The 21541-nt window shown below is 33.5% G+C and overlaps 2 protein-coding genes across 4 annotated transcripts; both read right to left on the minus strand.

Annotated features, from left to right (window-relative positions):
• Nucleotides 1-364: 364 nt before the first annotated feature.
• On the minus strand, nt 365-814 carry LOC127080165 (protein FAR1-RELATED SEQUENCE 5-like). The gene has a single exon (XM_051020498.1). It carries the CDS (start codon nt 812-814, stop codon nt 365-367), a length of 450 nt encoding a protein of 149 aa, XP_050876455.1.
• Nucleotides 815-2333: 1519 nt separating this feature from the next.
• On the minus strand, nt 2334-12358 carry LOC127083807 (protein PTST, chloroplastic). Of its 3 annotated transcripts, XM_051024144.1 has the most exons (10): nt 12195-12357; nt 11816-11860; nt 10828-10868; nt 10399-10711; nt 9537-9626; nt 8996-9064; nt 7643-7748; nt 7432-7520; nt 2707-2819; nt 2334-2601 (listed from the first exon to the last, which is right to left on the minus strand). In XM_051024144.1, exons 2-10 carry the CDS (start codon nt 11840-11842, stop codon nt 2499-2501), a joined length of 951 nt encoding a protein of 316 aa, XP_050880101.1. In that variant the 5' UTR covers nt 11843-11860; nt 12195-12357; the 3' UTR covers nt 2334-2498. The 3 variants fall into 3 exon arrangements, with proteins under 3 accessions (XP_050880101.1, XP_050880102.1, XP_050880103.1); XM_051024145.1 differs by lacking the exon at nt 11816-11860 and having other exon boundaries at nt 12195-12358; XM_051024146.1 differs by lacking the exons at nt 11816-11860; nt 12195-12357 and adding an exon at nt 12045-12130.
• Nucleotides 12359-21541: the final 9183 nt, after the last annotated feature.

Below are 21541 nucleotides of genomic sequence, written 5' to 3' on the forward strand. Positions count from 1 at the left end.
AGTCCAAGCACTAACAATCTTCTCCTTCACCTGGTCAAGAATTGTGCTTTCAACACATTTCAACAAATCAAGATATTTTTCACACACTTTCCTGAAATGCATAACGAAATCAGCATATAATTCTTTTGTGGAAGAATTTACTATATGATTCCATGCATCCATTATTTTTTCCACAATCACACTTGCCTTTACCATTTTTCCATCTTCAAACTCTATCTATTTCCTCCCTACCGCGGGTTCAAACCGGCTTCTCACATTCTTTGTTATGTGATACCTACAAAGTAATGTGTAAGAAGTAAGAAATATCTTTGCCATCGAATTCATCAAGGCGGTGTCGCGGTCGGTAACTATGACTTTAGGCATCTCAACTTGGTCCTTCAACATCTCCCGACACACCTCTAAGGGTAACATTCTCATCTTTCTCACTCTCTAAAAATGCAAACTCAATAAAATATGTCTTCTCAGTTGAGGTAAAACCAACAATCTTCAACAATGGAAGTCTATACTTGTTGGTCTTGTATGTTGAATCAATAATGAGCACCGTAGGAAACGTGTTGAATAACTTTATGGAATCAGGATGCGTCCAAAATATATCTCCAACGGTAACTCCATCCTCGCATGTTTGGTACCTAGACACGTAATTGTTATCATCCAACACTTTCAAGAGTTGTTGCATTTCAATTATATCCCCCATAAGCGTCTTGTTAGTTTGGTACCGAATATTATACACTTGCTTGATATTTGATATATTTTTGGGTCTTTTTAGTTTCAATGTTGCAAGTATATTTTTCGGTTGAACCAAATTCAATGTCATGTCAAAAACGCATTCCTTCTCTTCTGGCATGAGATGCCACACAATTGGATGGTCGACTAACTTTTCACACAAATCATGGTTATGCAAACCACATATGACATTAAATCTTCAGTTTTTGTTTGCCAACATGTAACCACGCACCTCAAATGGACACTCACATTTTCTTAAACCGGTGTCGTCTCTTTTAAAATTCCGAAGTGGAGTTTTATATTTCCCGCATCTTTCGCACGTCATTGTCAGAAAAGCACATCTTCTATTTGAAATTGGACCTTTAGATAACCACAGGGAATCCCTGTTTGAAGGCCTCCATACGAATCCATTGAAGCATTTGATCACGATATTCAAACTCTTGCTCATTTTTAAATTGGTTGCCAATATCTACCGTCTTCACAACAACACCTTGAACATTCAGAGACATAACTTATTGGGGTGAAATATCGGAGTGCACCATGTCTAGTAAAAACAATTATGAATAAAAATAATAAATAAATGTTACTGCTAAAAACAGAGCTGAAAAATGAACACAGGCTGATATCAGAAATGCATTTCTGGAATAGTTCATACACGTTCCGGAGATAAATTTCTGGAAAAAAAACGCTTATTTCTTCAGATAAAAAATAGGATTAATGTAAGCAATACAACTTGAAATAAATGATCTTTAGCTGAAATTCTAACTTCTTTTGCTCTCTTTGGTGTGATGAACCACGAGATTGGAGATTTGGAGGGGAAAATAGATTGAAAATGGAAGAGTTTTTGGTAAGAGTTTTCAAAGAAAAACAACAATGGTTGTATGATCATACAGTTGTGTGTTTTATCAGATTATTCCGGATATGTATCTTCAAAAATATCTGACATGCAAATTGATATAACATTTCAAAATCTTATCCAAACTTCCCAAGATGCATCTCTAGAATTTCCACTGAGCTGATCAATTATTAATATTTTCTTAAAATATCTCGGAAATACATCTTTGAAATAAATAAATAAATAATTCAACTTATAAGACGTCACTCATAATGACCTACACTAAGTGTTTATTTAGTGCGTTCGAAAATGCATCTTCAAAAATTCAAGAGCATTTTAAAATTATAGTGTGGTGTCTAAAAAACAGTGCATTAAGAAATCAAATCCCCCTTTCTTTGTGGTGGAACATTCACTTGGTGCAACATTCTTTTTTTTATATATATTCTTTTTTTTATATAGGAAATGCTGCATGGAACATGTAGGTATTGATGTGTCGTTTTTGGTTTTGCGTTCACAACAAATATGACAAAGATATTATTTAAAAATGTTCATTCATCTATATAATGCACGATATCTTTTTGCAATTGTCATAAGTGGAATGAATGAGACAAACTAAAATATACATAAAATGTTAGCGTGCTTGGACACTAATGTTCTAATAATAAGAAGAAGAAGAATAAGAATAATAATAATATAACAAGTAATGTGCACATGATGTAATGTGTTGATAGTTCATGCATCCATATCGAAATTAATTGAATAAAATTATTCTCCATTTAACTCAACTTTGTTTTAGATCTAATTTTCATTTCAATTTTTCAAAATTAATTTAAAGATGTGACAGATATAACACATTTCATTAACATTTACAATAGTATATGTGGTAAAGATAGACTTGTTAGCTTATAAAAAGGACTTATGATTAAACAACAATTATTACTCACTCAACAATTAACAAATTATTTTTCGTTAACCCTTCACCAGTTACAGGTAACTCTGTTGATAGGTGCCATTCACCATCTACTAGGAATTTGACTTCATACCTGGATGATAACAATAATTTTTGGTTTTTGTGAATTAGGAGAAAACTATAGGTTATAACTAATTAAGCTCAATTTGAAAGGTTGAGTGAGTTGATAAAACTGTACCTTCCAGGCCTGAGCATCAGTGTTGTTGAGAACCTTGTAAAAGAACCTGTATACTCTGGTGAAAGGTGTTCTCCTTGGCTCCAGCCATCAAAGCTGCCCATAATTTGCACACTCTGATAGAAACATAAGTTGAAAACGAATTATCAATATATTGAAATATTTCTCATCTAAAAGTTGAAATTATTTACTTTTACTTTACCCTCTGAAGTGAGGAAGCCAGATAATAATACATAATGATGAAAAAAAAACTTAGCAAAAGATAAGAACTTTTGAGATTGTTTGAGAGAGTTTAGGGGGAAAAAATTTGGTTTATGATAACAGCTTAAAGATACCAAAACAGTTTGACTTTATTTTATCTTTTGTTATAGAAATAACTTATACAGCAGCAGTTATATGATATAGTGTTTATACTATAAGAGTTTAATTAAGCTGCTTATTCGAACTGAACATTAATCTATATCTATATCCTAAACATTTGAAGACAATGATTCAAGTTAGTTGCATCAAATAACTAATAATTTTCAAAACATTGACCATAGAAAGCTATGTGAGTATATGTTCTGAGGGCACTATACAAATAATCATTTCTGCAAGCAAAACACAGTCCCCGTGTGTAGAATCATGTAAATTGCAGATAGATTGGAACTATTTGGTCTGAATTTTGTTTGTAATGATTTATCAGTTGCATTTACAATGGTGATCAATCTATTTATAGATTTGCTCTAGTAGGGTCTAAGTAGATAACTGACTGATAGTTGTCAGTTACAGCTGAACAGAGATAGTAACAAGCACTTTATATGCTATGGGAGAGACCATGCAAGCTCTCCGAGCTCGAGATAGGTTAGAGTCTAATACTCTGATAGAAACAAGTATTGTGATTGTTTATTTAGGACAATATATTAGAGACTCGTAAGGTACCAATCATAGATATTAGGGATATGATTAACATGTGAATAAAGGATAAGAATAGAAACTCTAGAACAGAGGAACAAAACTTCCGGATGTAACTTCCAGCAAGGCAGATATTGAATTGACAAATAATACAAACTGTTTACGACCAGCAATTGACAAATAAACCAACCTCTAGGAATTACAGAGCCTGGTCTCTCCCAAACCAACTAACATACAAAATACCTAATCCCCTGCCTTTTCCCTTTCACCCTATATTTATAATTCTGACTACCTAAGGCAGTTACATAGCAGTTATAGCACACACAACATTTAATAACAAAAAAATAAACTGCCTTTTACTAACATACTCCTGCAAGCTTAATTGAGTGTAGGGAGAAGTCGCACAGATTGAGCTTGGCTCAAAGGTCTTCAAACCTGGAAGGAGCAAGGGTCTTGGTCATGATATTAGCATATCGTGAGTGACTAGGACCATAAATGACCAAGAGATTCTTTTGAAGGACCTTTTCCCCCTATAAAGAAAAAGTCTAATTCTATATGTTTGGTACGAGCATAGAGTACACGATTGCATGCAAGAGCAATGGTACTCATGTTCTTATATAAGATTGTAGGAGTGCAAAATGGAACACCTAGTCTAACCTAGTCTAATGAGGAGAGACTGAACCCAACGGATTTCTGAGGTAGGAAGGTAGAGATCAATCGATCCTGCAACCTGAATCAGCAAATAGAGCACACGCAAGTTGTAGAAACAGATGCACTTGAAGTAAATAGTGTAGTATTGATCATAAAGGATAATAGTAGTAGAGGGTGTGTCTAACTATTCCCAAAGCAAAGTTCCCACACAGAGAAAATCTAGTTTGTACATAACGCGCTATAGCGTAGCAGTACGGGACCTCGGCGCCACGCTTTTGGGCTGCTAACAGCTATCCGCAATAGCGGAAATAGCGGCCTCTTTTTGTGAAGTCGTGGCGGCACAATAGCAGCGCTATAGCGGTTCTGTAGCAGCTTACAGACCACTATTGTGAAGATGAGGGCAATATTGTAAGTTTGAATTTTTTTTCAAGAAAAATTGGTATTTTTCTCTTTTATTTGACTAATATAAAAGCTTCTAGTGATGCTCTAGGTCATTTCGAATTCTCTCTTCACTCAAATCAGCAAGCAGTGGATCTAATTTGCCGTTCTCAATCTCTTCGCAAATTTTCTACTTCCACATTCTTCTCAACCTAAAAATCAGCAAGCTGTGGATCTTTCTCATCCATTCTTCCACATTCCTCTTCACCTATTCATCTTTTTCTTCACTTTCTTATCCATTCACATCTATTTCTCCTGTGCTTTGCTGATTTCTCACCTATTTGGTTTTGGGAGAAGAGGGTTTGACTTGAGAAGTTGTTGGTAATGCCGCTGGCTAATGAACCAGCAAAGTTACTAGACATAACTCTAGACTTGCTACATTAGTGTCTAATGAAGATGAGGAGAAGGAGGTGGAAGAAGAAGAGTTTGAAATTGAATCAAGTGATGAGCAAGATGATATCAATGTGATAGAGCTTAGAAGTGAAGATGAGACGGATGTGATTTAGTCATTTTGTTTACATTTGTTTACGTTTATAATTTGGTTTAGTTATTTTGAGCACATTAATGATTTGGTTTTGATGGGAACTTATATTGTGGTTCGGTTGGAATTTATGTATGTTGTTGCAGCTTCTGTTTTTAAGGCATTGGATTTTATGTATGTTGTTGCAGCTTCAGTTTTTAAGGCATTATGTATGTTGTTGGAACTTATTTTAAGTATTTATGTATTCATGTTAAGTATTTACTTTAGTTTTGAAAGCTCACAATAGCGGTCATCCCTCTATCCACTATGCCGCTATAGTATTTGGGGTCCAGCGCTACGCGCCGCTATCCAAGATTAACCACCTAGAAGAAAATAATGAGACTCTGGCCGTAATAGAATATAATTCAATCATAGCCTCTCAAACCGTAAAACTTTTTTATTATATATCACTAATAAAATATTCCTACTACTTAGACACCTTACTTATTACTTAGACAACTCACAAGTAAACTTAGCCACTAACCTTCTCAGCTTCCTTTCATAAACCCTCTCAGCTTCCTTTCATAAACCCTCCATATCTTGGGTATTTCCATAATACCCTTATCATTAGTTGTCTTTCAATCAATTAATGCAAAATTCCTACAACTTAGATATCTTACTAATTACTTAGACGCCTCTCTAATAAACTTCGTCACTAGTCTTCTTAGCCTTCCTTTCATAAATCCTCCATAGCTTGGGTTTGCCCATATTACCCTTATCACTAGTTGCCTTCCCATCATAGCCAGGGCAAGGCTTCTGCAATCAGTTTCATTACTAAACCTGAATATAACAGGTTGCTTTTTAGCCTACCAAGAGATCAAGTTTTGACCTAAGAATACACAAGCACCAGATGTGAATCTTTTGACACCAAGAAAAGTGAAGTGAGACTACTGTTTTATCGATTTTGGTTTTAGAGGAATCTTGGTACAGAGTCCTTTTTGAAACAATGGAAGCAGAGAGAAGCATCATGACCATATATATGTGGCACACTTGGCATTGAAAAAAATTGTGACCACTGCCCTGTGCAACCACGAACACTACGCCTACTGAATGAATCATTAGATTTCATAGAATCAGTTTCTTCAGATGGAGAGCTAGACTGCTTATCATTGGTGAATGGGTTAGGACTTGCAGAGGAGACAAGACTGACTTAAGGTAATGCTAATTTGCAAACACAATCAAGACAAGCTTCGTGACCTAGAAGTAAGGTTTCAACCTCTTTGGTTGAAATTGAACCAAATTTGCCACTGATGAATGAAACTGTGGACTCGTAGTTATGATGCAGTCCTTCAAGAAAGACATCAAAGTGTTTGTGAGCTGAAATTGATTTGCCAATAGCATGAATTGAGCCAGTAGTAGACTCAATCTATAGTTTCGTGTTCTGTAATTAAGAACAAAACTATCAAAGCTTCGATTAACATGCGTTTGAAAATATGTGTGGATCTTGTCCCTTTATTTCCAAGAATTATTGCAAACTATCATGCCACGAAACATTTCGTTGATTAAAGCCAAACAAGGAGCAATTGATGGTTGCTCCCATGTTTAGAATTCTTTGGAGATGCAAATTGCTTCAGCACCTTCAACTGTTGAGTATTTCACCGGAATTGCAGGATTTACCAAGAAATGGTGAAGCTTATGAGCATTGATAACAGGTTCTAACTGGTGGTAACTCTCAGTATCGTGTTTTCCAGAGATAGCAGAAAACGAATTTGAGTGTGACGAGACGAAAATGATCTTTCTAGCACTCTCTGCCAGACACCCTTGGCACGTAAGATCTTACGATCTTACAATCCAGCACTCGATCTTGACTACACTGGTGAGGACTAAGCAAAGAAATCAGCGACGGTGATGGTGGTGCTCCAGTTTGTGACGGAGAAGTTTGGGAAGCAAGCACTGGATCGGTACCGACTTACCGCTCTTCTGATATCATGTTAGAATTATGTAAGTTGCAGAGAGATTGAAACTATTTGATTTGAATTTTGTTTACAAGGATTTCACAGTTGTATATACAATGGTGTGAACAATCTATCTATAGATTGCTAGTAGGTTCTAAGTAGATAACTGAATAATAGCTGTCACTAGCTAGTTACAAGCATTTTATATGCTATGGGAAGGATTATGCAAGCTCTCATAAGCTTAATCTAGGGTATTCCTTTAATACTGTAGTACAAAATTCCAAACTACATTCTCAATATTTTTAAGTCTATTCTTGCAAATATGTTTACCTCAGCCATGCCGGCCCAAAACACAGAGACCTCCTTCGATTGTGCCGCATCAACATCCTTTATTTGCTCGTTTAATTGTTCGTGTACAGCTATGAAGGAAAAAACAATAAATTTGCATCAATTAGGATACAAAAGAGGAAGAAATTGCAATGCAATCCAGAAGTACACATATGTGCCATATAGGGGTGGTGCACGGTAAGTACCAATATACCTTTTAATCTAGCAACAAGGTGAGTGTGAATGTACTTTCCATTGATCTTCCTCGAACCTTCTGGAATACCAGATTTAGCTATCTCTTCTGCTAGCCTGCCCAAAGCCTGCATCCAAAGAAACAATGTTACAGCGCAGATTAAGATTCTCAACAGCTTTGAAGTTTGAATAATTCCATAAATGCATGCAACGAATGAATACAAATGAGGCAAACTAGTGCTATGCTCTGTAGCACCAACACCTCTGAAAAAAGGTGTGTCGATGTAAGAAACCGACACCGACACTTGTTATTATGTTTAATTTATTCATTTTTTCAAATTATTACCGGTGTCGACGTGTCAGTGTCGGTGTCATGTTTCCTATGCCCGTGCTTCATAGGTGCTATGCATATAAATTTAAATATGATGAAAGTTTCAGAGCTGACTAATTTATTGAGTAGAGTATTAAACTCCAATTAATCTTGCTCTCATTATCATCTATTCATCATACTAGTATAATATAGATTTTATTATCAAAAGTTGCTATAGATTAACATATTTATTTACATAATTATAATTAGCAATAAGCGTCTTTCTATTGTCAAACACTAAATTTTATTTTATTTTAAATTTATAAATTCAATATTATCGAAGCTTTAACCAAAAAAAATAGTATTTTATCAAATTTCAAGTTTACCCTCAAACTGTGTAATAAAGTACAAGCTTAAAAAAATTTGCATAAGTGCCAAACAATTAGAACGCTAAGTCGCTAACGGTCATCCTATGACAACATGATCTTATGATTTCAATTACAATAGTTGAGTTTTTTACTTTGAACAACAATAAAGCATAGCTACAGCAAGCACACTGATTGAAGATTTATTCACGAGGTTATCATATAATTTTTGAGAAGGGGAGTATAAGAGATAAATCACTAAATAAAGGTGCTAAAAATTTCATGAATCAATTCAGTTCCCAGAAAAATATAAGGGTTATTCAGATATCGACCGTCATGAAAGGTATAATAGTCAGTGTTATCAAATTGCGGCTATAGAAGCGTCATAGCATAACAGAATTTTAACAAATCGCTATTGTTCTGCAATGCGTGATTAGGAATAAAGTGTTGTCAAATAGAGGTTTAGTAGAGCTATAGCACTGTAGCGTGATGAAATTTGAACAAACTGTTATTTTCTGAGATCCACGGTTAACAACACTGATAATAGTGAAAATTTATTAGCTCATAGTCCCGGTTCATTCAATTATGAAGTTTAAAAACTGCAAATCTGTGTTAATCAGCTGGTATCAAACAAAGAAATGAAACCAACATAAAAAATAGCATCAAAATTGAGAAGGTGGTACTGATAAGAAATTTTTACCTGAACTTCAAGCTCTATGACAGCAAGTTCACTTTTAAATTTCACCAATGCATCCTCCTTTATATACAACTGCAGAGAAAAAGAGTCAAGATTACAGTTTACTGCAATGGCCTTTTCCTTTTATACATCTTCGTTATATCTTCGAACTATACGGTCTCAAATTAGAAAACTATTTCCCTTTTAAATGTTTCAGTATATAGTCAGAAATCAGCATGACTTATGAGTTCAGTAATAAAACCATCCCCATCACGTTTTCCTGTTGACATCATGATTAGTAAGATACTGCATCCAGATTGCATTGACTAAACTCAGCCAAGGAGCTAGTATCGACACCAACACATCTTCTCCCCATAGATATATCTTTAGTTTTGCTCTAATAAGATTTACAATATCTTCATACAAGATTGTGATCCAACTCTGATCATTTAGGATATAGCATAAACTCCCAAAACAAGAACCGTTGCTATCAAAAAGAAAACTGCAACTAGATTTCAATTTAAGGGTAATGCAAAAGATCTCAGGTACACATGCACATACACACCTGTCTTTTTAGGAACCGATTTTGTTGGTTGGCTTCACTAAGCTTCTTAGTGAGGTTTGCTCTTTGAGTATCAGCAAGCAATACCTTTATCTGCTCAATACAATTTGAAACTGAAGATCTAAGTAAGATAAGTTGATTGAAGTTGCATGCACACTTAAAAGGTATCACTAATAAGCGAGAGCCAAAAAAAATATAACTAAAATGCGAGATACTTTTAGCCCCAGAAAGTATTCTCAATGTACTGCACTTATCATCAAACTCAGTCTTAGAACTTCATAACTTACAGAATATTGATGTTGATTATATACAAACTTGTCTTTGTTATGAATTATGAGTCACATATTCAAGAATCCCTCTTCCCCACTTGCAAAGAATGACTCAACTAAGAGAATTAAAAAGGAATATACAAATACACAGCATAATAGCGGTCACTTCAAAGTAACAGCACACAAAAAAAAAGGTGTTTGGCTTTTGGAACTTGGCTAAACCATTCGTTCTGGTTGATTTTTCTTATTTTACAAATTGTAGAAAAAATAATCTGAATATTAATAACTGTGTAAAGAATACAAGTACTAGACTCATTATATAGACAAACTCTAACTAATTAGTCTGATTAATGGGCCTATACAAAAAATCTTATACTTACATATTTACAACAGAAATTAATAAACCCACAGACAACAAATATGAGAAGCACTGATAATAAGTGCTTTTTAACATTTTAAGATTTATTTATAGTTCACAAGGTAATGCTTTGAAAGGAATTCTAAAATTTCAAAACAACAGCTTCGTCTATTTTTCAAATAGAGAAAAAATAGCATGGTTATTTGATTAGGACAATCAAATAAATGTTAAGGAATACCTGTTCACTGGTAAGTGGCTGTGGCAATCTCTCGTCTTCCGAGTCTGTAGATGGATCCATATCCTCGTTAGGATTATCTCCTTGTAATGATTCAGATTCCTCTAAACTAGTTGCCATAGAATGCGTTCTACAGAAACATGGCCTTCTTGGATACACTGCTGTAAATGTTTGACAGGAAGAGGCTAATATGTGAAAGTCCCATCTTAAATTCAGGGACACTACTACATTGCACGGAAGTTTATGAGAATTTTCCCTTCTTTTTGTCCTCAAAATGTTGGAAAAGAATATCCCTTGTGCTTCTAGATGATGACACCTATTTAAATTATGAAAGAATCATGACCAAGAATTTACCAAAAAAAAAAAATCAAACTTTAAACTTTCAAGTCCTCAATGTTTATGTACACTATTATATTTTCAGTGTAAGCTTACCTTGGAATATTGATTTCCATCATGAAGAAGTTTGACTTCCCCTGTTGATATGAGAAAAGGGAACTTTAGGAGCTAATCAAGCAAATATGTTGAAATTTACAACAAAGTAAACACTAGAAAACCAAAATGTACAAACTTAGGATGACTGACTTCAACGAAAAAAATATTATATACAATCTCACAATGTGTTTCAAATTTATTGGCCATATATTGATACTTACAACAAACACCAAAAGTTAGAATAAAGAATGACTTAAGTTAAGCATGACAGGTTTTGGTTTCCAAATTGTAGGGATGACAATCTTTATACCCTTAATTCACGGCCTAGTGCACAAGAACAATAATACTCAAACTGCCTACAAGACATAGTGATGAAATCTCTAACTCGAAGAAAAAGAGAGCTATGAAAATGAACAAACCACTTAAGATAGGATTCCATTCTACCATCTTATCTAGGATATGAATCATTCCAATTTGTAATCTTATCTTTTTACTAGTGTGCATGGCCACTCATCAGTCTAAATATTCTCACCCATTGACCCTAAGTTTGTTGAGAGTCTCGTATCAGATGAAATGGAGCGTGAAATATGTTTATAAGTAGAAGGCATCATTCATCTTACTTACAATCCGGTTAAGTTAGGTACAACTTGAAACCTAAAAAAGTTTACTTTTTGTTGGCTCTTTTCCACCCTCCGATGAGGAGTGCTAGCAAGACTCACTCTCCTTATCTTATTGGATGAAATTCATATGGATCCCACCATATTAAAAAGGGATCTACATAAAGTGGTGGGACCCACATGATTTTCATCCGAAAAGAGCGCAAATGTTGGAAAGAAAGTATAAGAGCGAGTGTTGCTAGCACTACTCTTTTGTAGATTCTATGGTTGTGTGATGAAATTTTCCTTTAAGCTTTGGTAGTACTTTTCTATCACAAATCACACCAAAAACATTCACTCATTTCATCTACACTCTCCCTGTATCTCCTTACCACCACTACTACACCAATTGCTACCATTTCCCCTCAATCAGCAATCTAAAAATAAATAAATAAAACTCCAATTCAGTAAAATCATCGACCGCAACAATATTCTATCTGAGAAAAGCAACAAAGTCATATCTCACATAATTTTAACTGAAAACAAGTTTTCATAGTCACATAGCACAAACATCAAACACAACACAGGCACGGAATCGTGGTTAGTATGAGAAACGAAAACCTTATCTTTTCAATTCTTAACTAAGATGCTTAAGGAAATTCACTTTTGTTTCCCGAAAAACACAGAAAGAAAAATGTAATAATGAAAGATAAGAGTGATAAAAGGAAATTGCGGTTAAAGAAAGAAAGAAGGTGCGATGAAAAAACTTACAGAGAGTAGGAAGGAAGAATGGCAGGAGAGTTAATAACTGTTGAATAGTCTTGAAAGTTGTTGTGTTTGATAGAGTTCAACAGACAACATTAGATTTTTGTGAGCGGTGCTTACCGCCGAGGTGAGGGACACCACACTGTGACTTCAGATCACGTGGTAAAGATCAATGGCACTCATAAATCGGCACGTGGATATCATTGAACATCATGTGGTCTAGATTTCTTCTTAGTCCCTCGATCGCTTAAAGAATATCTGGTACATCATTTATTATATTTTTCACTACAATATACATATTTATTATTCTCTTCATCTATATCATTTATATTTTTCCTCTATGTGAAAATAAATATTTTTTTAAAATACCAATACAATATTTATTATTTTTCTTCACTATTATATATTTATTTATTACTTCATCCGTCTCATAAAAATATTTTATTTCAAAAAATAATTAAATAAATTGATTTTAAGAAAAACACTACTATCATTTACTATAATATCCTTATTAAATATATTAATAATATAGTTGAATAAATTGAAAGTTAATAAATATGGGTATAATAGTGTAAAAATAATAATAAATAATACATTGGTAATATAAATTGACAATTATTTTAAGATATAGAAAAAATACAAATGAAATATTTTTTATGAGAAGGAGAAAGTAATTTTCACTCTATTCAACTTCTCCAGTAACTATAATTAATAAGGGTATTTTAGTAAACAATATTAACTTTGTTATTAAAATCAACATATCTAATCATTTCCTTAAGAACCGCGGATAGCTCAAATCAGTCATTTTTATGGGATGGAGCAACTTTCACTCTTTTCAACTAGAATAAATATGGGGTTATTTGGCACATGTTCCTTACATACAAGACATTTTACCATTAGAATATTCTTTCCTTTTTTTATTAAGCTAACAAATTAGATATATATTAATTATTTCTCTTTTATGAGTTTATTCAAACTTCTTCAGCTTACGTTTCTTCAACCTGAAAATTAGATATGCAGGTTAATCAGTTCCATTAATTCAAGTTGTGTCCTCTGGTGATGGTAGCATGGAAAAAGATGACATCTTTCAATTAATTGAAGCTCATCAAGTATTTTTTAACATTTTTTTAGATTTCTTCGGAAGCACTTATCTTAAAGCAATTTTGTAGAAGTTCTCTTATTTAACTTTTTCATTAACTTTTGTCTATTTGGAAATTGTCTCATTTAACATCTAAAAGTTTATAAAAATATTACTGTAATAAATGAAGAATTATAAATTTATTTTAGATGTGAAACTACGATAAGTCAGAAGCTAAAATTACTTGCTAGTAATTTGAATTTGTATGAGGAAGATTGATTTTAAGTGCTATTGTGTTAGGAAAAAGTCGTGGGACTTCTTCTGGTTGAAGAAATTCAACGAAAGCATTTGACCAATTCATTTACCATATCCCGCATTTATTCTTGATTTATAGAGACAAACTTAATTTCATTGTTTATTTCAAAAAAAATAGGTTTTATTTTGCCAGCGTCAGAAATAACAACTATAATAAGATGAAGAAACATAAATTGAAGACTAAAATAATTTCATTGTTTATTTTAAGTGGTGGATGATTGTCCCTACATCCTCATAGACATGGGTTTGAATTCTCCTTGTGACAAAATTTTAATTTTTTTCTTATTTTAATTATTTAAGACTAAAATAAATAAAATAATGTGTCACGTTAGATATCACGCGTGTAGAAATAGATGTCATTTGTTAAAATTAAACTTATTTCTTTCTAATTTATACTATAAAAAAAATACTGACATGAGTTGAGGAATTTAAAAATAAAATTTTATTATTGAGAAAATAATATTATAACATTGAAAAATTGAAAAATAAATTAAAATAAATATTTTTATATTGAGTTGCTAAACGCTCTTACTATGTAAGTTAAAAATTTCTAATAATAATAAAATATAAATTAAATATATCATTTGACTCTTTAAGTTTTAAATTTGTAATAAATTTTAATCATTCGTATTTTTTAGGTTTAATTATAATTTTGATCCCTCTATTTTTATTTTTTATTTATTTTTAATCTTCTCATTTAAAAATTAAAATTTTGGTCTCTTTTTTATTTCTTTTTTTAGATTTTAGTTATCTTTTCAAGTTTAGTCTAATTTTTAATGACATGGCACATTGATTGATGACATGGAATGTTCAAGTTAACCATATTAATTTCCATGTTAGATTATTCCATTTAAAATTATTTGATTTTGTTAAATATAATATTATTTCATTAAGATTTATTTTAATAGTTAAATTAACAAAAATCAAAATAAGTAAAGAAATATTCAACATTGAACAAAATCAACACTTAACACATTTAACCCTAACTCTTCTTCGTGCTCGTCATTTTCATTGTTCCTCTCATCATGCTCTTCGTACACATTGTAATCATGCGTACGCAAATCCTGTGTATCTTTGAAATGTCCAACCCATATTATATTTCTGGGTATGTATCTTGTTTTGTTGTGACCCCAGTTCCATTGTGAATTATTGTTTGAAGATTTGTGTATGTTTATGATTTCGTTGTTGGCATATTTGTTTATGTTACTGATTAGTTATGATCGCAGGTTCTGAATTGTTTATGTTTGCAGATATTGTGTTTTTTCATGCTTGCATATACGTATATGTTGTGTTCTGTTGTGGTCTCTTATTTGCATATTTGTTTATGTTGTGTTTTTGTTGTGGTCCCTACTTGTGGTCTGATGACTTCCCGGCAAGTGTATCGATAGTGTCTCAGTAATAAAAAGATCGAACCCACAAGGAATGTGTTCGAACAAGTCAACAATTGTGCAATGTAAAGAAAAATTAATAAATAGGGGTTTTTTAGGTTTTTAGACGGAAAGCAAAATACAAGTTTAAACAGAAGAAATAAATACGGTTAGCTTGTGCATTAGAATCCCCTTATCCTTTCTTGTTGATGTATGATGTCTTGTATGAATGGTCTTATCCTTATAATCTCACAACGAATTAACAAAATTGTTATAGCCAGTCCCCCACGAAATAACTCATTAACCGCTACTCGGAGCTTTATATCCCTAGTCTGCCAGCATAAGCAGGGATATGCAATGTATAGAACATTAATTTTCTATGCCACTATTCGGGGTCTCTTATCCCTATTCAACCAGCATAAGTAGAACAATTGCCATATGTTCAACACATAGGCTAAGGGTCAGTAATCCCTATGTATCCAATATCAGATTAACAAAGTATCTCAAATAAAAAGAATTAAGAATAAGAAACAACTTAATAAAATTATAATTCAAAAGATTCATACAAAGTCAAACCAACATATAATGCCAACAAGATTGAATAAGGTTCATCATCACACAACCTAATCTAGAGAAGCTTAGCTACTCATAGTTAAAATTACAATGGCAATTGAATAAAGAAGAATGACATATGAATTCCCTTGAAGGATTGGCCTCCAATGGCTTCCAATGCTCTCAAAATCACCCTTTGATGCTCTAAAATCGTGTTTCCAGTGCAAGAATTTATAACCCTTGCCTAACTGCTGAAAATCCCCTTAAAAAGCACTAAGAACGCGTCAGAAAAAGCCCAGAAAAACTCTCATCGCACGCGTTATATAAGCATCACGCACGCGATGTAACCTTTTCAACTTTATCGCGTGCGCGATGGTGCGCGTGATTATTCCAGTAGATGCGTCAAAATTCACCATTTTCACTAGAATTTCCACTAATTCTCATTCTTCCATACTTGGTTATTTTTCACTAATTTTTGGGTCTTTCTTCTTCATTTTTACTCATCTTTTGCTCGTTTTTCACTGATTCTTCGCCTAATTATATGCAATGATGGACTGTCATCATAGCCTCAAACTTGAATCCTTGCTTGTCCTCAAGCAACTCACCTACAACAACACATTTCAATAGACAACAAGTTATACAATAACAATTAAGCATCACCATATTTTGTCGTTACCTGACTATTGTTCCATCTTCCAACTTCTATCCGGCAAATTCGAAAAATATCCTCAACATAGACGAGTACTCGACCTGTCTCTCAATTTAATTTACTCGCTCAATGGATAGGGTTATCACTCAATTAACATGCAAAATAAATTATACTTAGCCTTATCATGTTCTAATATAGTTTATCACAGAAATCATAACACACAGATAAGAGGTCTTTTCAGGTTGTAACTTGGCTTATGTTCGGGTATGATATTTTTAGGAAAGTAGGTTTAAATCCTTGAAGTTATGTACCTAGTTCTCCTTTTGTTGTCGTACCGTTTTGTTCCTTCTTATTGGTACTATAGTTTTGGTCATTCTTTTTTATTCTTTTTTTTAAGAAATTACATTTTCCACTTCTTATTTTCTCAATATTTTTGAAGTTTTTACCACTTAACTCTAGTACCCCAACCCCAAACTTATAACTTTGCTCAGTTCAAAGAGCAACCCCAAACTTAATCTTTTTCATTCAACTTTAAGAAACAAAATTCTATCTAACTCCAAAGAGAGGGTGGAAAGAAATAATCTTTCAAGTCAAATGGTTAAGAGTTGTAGGTTATGTCACCGAAAGAAAGGCTTAGGCTCAAAGTGGTTAGAAAAGGATGTTCCTGATACTACAAGGTGTCTAGAAAGGCTCAAAGTTATAAACAAAGAATTTGCCTCAATGTGTGTCAATCAAACTAGAAAACTTAATCGAAAATAAATAAAACCAGATAAAATAAAACTGCACAGATACACTATAAGAAAGAAAAAGTGAATAATGGGAATATTTTGGCTCAAACCTTACTAGATGAGGTATCTGAATTTTGAGTACAAGTCCGTTGATTCTTTTCTTTTCCTTTGCCTTTAAGTTGTCAGATGCTTTCATTATGATCAAGAACCATGTTTTTTCTCTTCGATCATTTTTTCAATGCTAAAGTTAGAACTTGCAATTTTAAAAAAACATAAGTAGCTACAAACAAATTTATTAAAGACATAAAGATCTTCATGGAAAAAATTTGATGCTTAAGTAGCTACCTCCTCTTAGGATGGCCTTGAATTGAAATAAAATAAATTCTTCAAAATGAAAACTAATTTAAAAATTGATGGGTTGCCTCTCATTCAGTGCTTCTTTTACGTCAATAGTTTGACACTCAATGCTCAAAACACATCAGGTGTAAGGGATAGACTTATGCCGGTAAAAACTCCTTTTTCCATCCTCTTGAGAACTTCACTACCTTTCTCTTTCAATTAATAGCATGTCTCAAGATCTTCCATATATTTTGCTCATTGATAGGAATGAAATAACATTTTCTCCTTATTAAACTTCAAAATAAACTCATTGATCTCCACATTTATTTTTTCCTTCTCGGTTTCCAAGAATGGGCGCCCAAGAATCATGGACCTTTCTGAATCATTTTTCATGTTGTTTACCATAAAGTCTGCAGGGAAGGTCAATCCACCGACATGAACTATAACATCTTGTACAATACCAAGCGGGTGAGTCACAGATGAGTTGGCCAAAGTTAGTGTCATGTTGTTTGGTACAATCTCTCCTATCTCCAATTCCTTAAATTTTCTCAGCGGCATGACATTGATGTTTGATCCTAAGTCACATAAAGTGTGTGGGATTTTCATCCCCCCAATGGTGTAAGTAATTTTGAACTCTCCGGGATCATTCATCTTTGGTGGAACTTCCTCTCGTTCTATCATCTCCTCTTTTTCAGCCATGTTAAACTGTTCTTGATTCAACTTCTATTTTCCATCTTTATGCAATATCTGCATAAACTTAGAAAACTTGGGAATTAATTCTAAAATTTCATGAAAAGAGAGACTTACCTGAAGTTATTTTAATATTTTTTTAAATTTATAAAACATTACGGCGTCATCCTTTTTTACCGGTTTCTTCTTAATGATGGGATATAGTAGTTTTAGGTAATCTAGTAAAGGTGGGTTTGGTTCCTTTAGAATTTAATCTTTGGTTCTCTTCTAAGGAGAATTTTTATCAATGAAGTAATCAAGGGTGACTCCTATTTCCTCTTCGTCACCTTGATTTCTATTTTTCTCCTTTTTATTTTCACCTACCTTTTCCTTAATTTCATCCTCTTGAACTTTTTCTACTTTCTCCTTTCTAGTAACCAACCCAAAATCCGCTTCCATAACTTTGCAAGTTTCATTCTTGGGATTATCAATAGTGTTCCCGGTGAATCCTCCACTTGAGCTTGGTAAAAATGTTATTTGTTTAGATAATTGACCAATCTGAGTCTCCAAATTCTTGATTGACGCATCATGATTTCTAGCCAAGATTTCGTGGTTTCTATTTGTCTGCTCTAAACCAATCTAAGTGGCCTTGATGAAATTTTGTAAAGTCTCTTCCAACTATGAAGGATTCTTTTGGAAGTTGGAAGCTTGTTGGGTTTGTTGCATAGCTTGGTTACCACTTTGGTTTTGATTGTTGCTCTAATGAAAATTTGGATGATTCTTCCATCCTGGATCATAGGTATTGGAATAAGGGTTATTTTTATGAAAATTTTCAAATTGGTCCTCTTCACCTACCCCTTCCAATTAACACCTTCCATTTTTATGTCCTCATCCATAAAAGTCACACTTAAGTGCTTATACATGGCCCGCGTTATCTTTATTTAAGCAGCCTTTAGCTAGCTGTTTATTTAACAATTCAATCTGAGCTAATAATGCAATATGAGTATTAACAGTTAACATACCTTTAGGTGTGCCACTAGTTTTGAGCGTAATAGACCTTTCCCTTTTAGAACGGTACCCATTCATGCACATCTTTTCAGTGAGGTCCTTTACCTGTGGTTCGGTCATTTGTCTAATGGTGCCTCCCGCAAAAGCATCTAGCAACATATGTGTTTGACTCTTGAGGCCTTTAATATTTTTTTACATCTACTCCATATTTTTCATATTATGATTGGGGAATCTATGTAGCAGTAACTTAAATCTCTCCCAAGAGTCATACAATGACTCGATGTCTTGTTGCTCAAAGTTAACAATCCAATCTTTCCTCTCAGTAAACTGGCTAGTGGTGAAAAACCTTTCCAATAACATATCCTCTAGCTCCTTCCATGTTCTAATGGTTCCATTTGGAAGGCATAGTAACCAATCTTTATCCCTTCCAATAAGTGAAAAACCAAACAACCATAACTTTAGTTGGTTGTCTGAGACACCATCAGGCTTGCACATCGAAGCGTTTTCATAAAAGTGTGAAAGATGAGCCCATGGATCTCTGATAGCGTTCTCGTCGAACATATTGTCTCTTAGATCTGAAAGCACAAAATTCTTAATATCAAAGTTAGTAGGGTTTGTTGGTATAAACCCTCTAGAAACTTGTCCTTCATCGGTCTATTTGCAATATTCCCCCATAGCTAGGGGTTGCTGTGTTGCCATGTTATCCTCCTCTTCAGAATCCGAAGAAAGTATTGGTGGATCACCTTCAGCGATACTTGCTTCTCTAGATGCTTTTCTTAAAGCACATGCAGTTCTTTTAATTTCAAGATCAAATGATAGTAATGATGATCTTGACCTGCGCATACAAAAACAAAAAATGCCTCAGAAGCACTATGATAAACAAAGAAATAAACAAAAAGCAATAAAAACTAAGAAAATTAAAATATGTTGCACAAAGTGTTGCCCTGTTGCAATCAGCGGTCCCTGACAACGGTGCCAAAAACCTCATGACTTCTCGGCAAGTGTACCGATAGTGTGGCAGTAATAAAAAAATTGAACCCATAAGGATTGTGTTTGAACAAGTCAACAATTGTGTAATGTAAAGGAAAAACAGTAAATGAGCGGGGGGGTTCAAGTGTTTAGACGAAAAACAAATTACGAGTTTAAATAGAAGAAATAAAGATGGTTAGGATGTACATTAGAATCCCCTTATCCTCTGTTTTTGATGTATAATGCCTTGTATGAATGGTCTTATCCTTATAATCTCTTGGAGAATTAACAAAACTGTTATAGCCAGTCCCCAATGAAATAACTCACTAACTACTACTTGGGGCTTTCTATCCCTAGTCCACCAGTTAGACGATATATAGAATGTTAATTTCCTATGCCAATACTCGTGGTCTTCTATCCTTATTCAACTAGCGTAAGTAGAACAGTTGCCCTAGGTCTAACACATAGGTTAAGGGTCAATAATCCTTATGTATCCAATATCAGATTAACATGGTATCTCAAATAAAAACATTAAGAATAAGCAACAACTGAATAAAATTATAATTCAAAGGAAAAGTCAAATTAACATATAATACCAACAAGATTGAATAAGGTTCATTATCATATAACCTAACCTAGAGAAGCTTAGTTACTCATAGTTAAAATTACAATACCAATTGAATAAAGAAGAGTAACATCTGAATTCCCTTCAAGGAATGACCTCCAATGGCTTCCAATGCTCTTAAAAGCAGCCTTTGATGCTATAAAGTCGTGTTTCCAGTGCAAGAATTCGTAACCTTTGCCAAACTGCTAAAAATCTCCTTAAAAAGCACTCAGAACGGGTCATAACGCGTCAGAAAAAGTCAAGAAAAACACCCATCACGCGCATTATATAAGCATCGCGCACGCGATGTAACCTTTTCAACTTTATTGCGCACGCGATAGCCCACATGATTATTCCAGTAGCTACATCAAAATTCACCCTTTTCACTAGAATTTTCACTAAGTCCCATTCTTCCATACTTGGTTATTTTTCACTAATTCTTGGGTCTTTATTCTTCATTTTGGCTCATCTTTTGCTCGTTTATCACCGATTCTTCGCCTAATTATATGCAATTGCAGATTGTCATCATGGTCCTATTTGTGTTTTAGTCTTAGCTAAATAATGTTATGTTTTGTTTGTGTAGGCCAACTAGGAATCAATTGGTTAGACTTAGAATACACGATAGGGGACATTTGGTTTATCATCTAGGGAAGTTGTATGTTGATAGGATTATTGATGAAGTGAATAGGGATCGGGATGTGGACTTGATGTCCTATATGCAAATTAAAGGAATGATTAAAAGTGAGGGGTATTTTAATATAAGGTGTTTATGGTATTTAGACCATAGTTTCTCTTTTTCTTGTGGTCTTCGGTCTTTGAATAATGACCAATATATGTTAAGATTCATGGAATATGTTAGAGGATTTAAAGTTATTGACGTTTATGTTTAACACAATGTTAAAGAAGTTAATATTGAAGATGTTACTTTAAATATGTTAATGTTGAAGATGATAATGTTGAAAATGAAAATGTTGAAGATGCAAATGTTAAAAATGCAAATGTTAAAGATGTCAACGTTGAAGATTTCAATGTTGAATATGTTAATGTTAAAGATCTAAATGTTGAGGTTAATGAA

The sequence above is a fragment of the Lathyrus oleraceus genome, chromosome 5, assembly GCF_024323335.1.
Source record: "Lathyrus oleraceus cultivar Zhongwan6 chromosome 5, CAAS_Psat_ZW6_1.0, whole genome shotgun sequence".
NCBI lineage: Eukaryota > Viridiplantae > Streptophyta > Magnoliopsida > Fabales > Fabaceae > Lathyrus > Lathyrus oleraceus.

What these genes read in the sequence shown, in the direction of transcription:
- LOC127080165 (XM_051020498.1), bottom strand. Translation starts at nt 814, where the DNA reads ATGACATTGAATTTGGTTCAACCGAAAAATATACTTGCAACATTGAAA.
- LOC127083807 (XM_051024144.1), bottom strand. Translation starts at nt 11,842, where the DNA reads ATGGTAGCAATTGGTGTAGTAGTGGTG. An exon ending in AGCCACTTACCAGTGAACAG is followed by an intron (nt 9,627 to 10,398) that starts GTATTCCTTAAC and finishes TGTATTGAGCAG; the next exon opens with ATAAAGGTATTGCTTGCTGA. An exon ending in CCTTGTTGCTAGATTAAAAG is followed by an intron (nt 7,521 to 7,642) that starts GTATATTGGTAC and finishes TTTCCTTCATAG; the next exon opens with CTGTACACGAACAATTAAAC.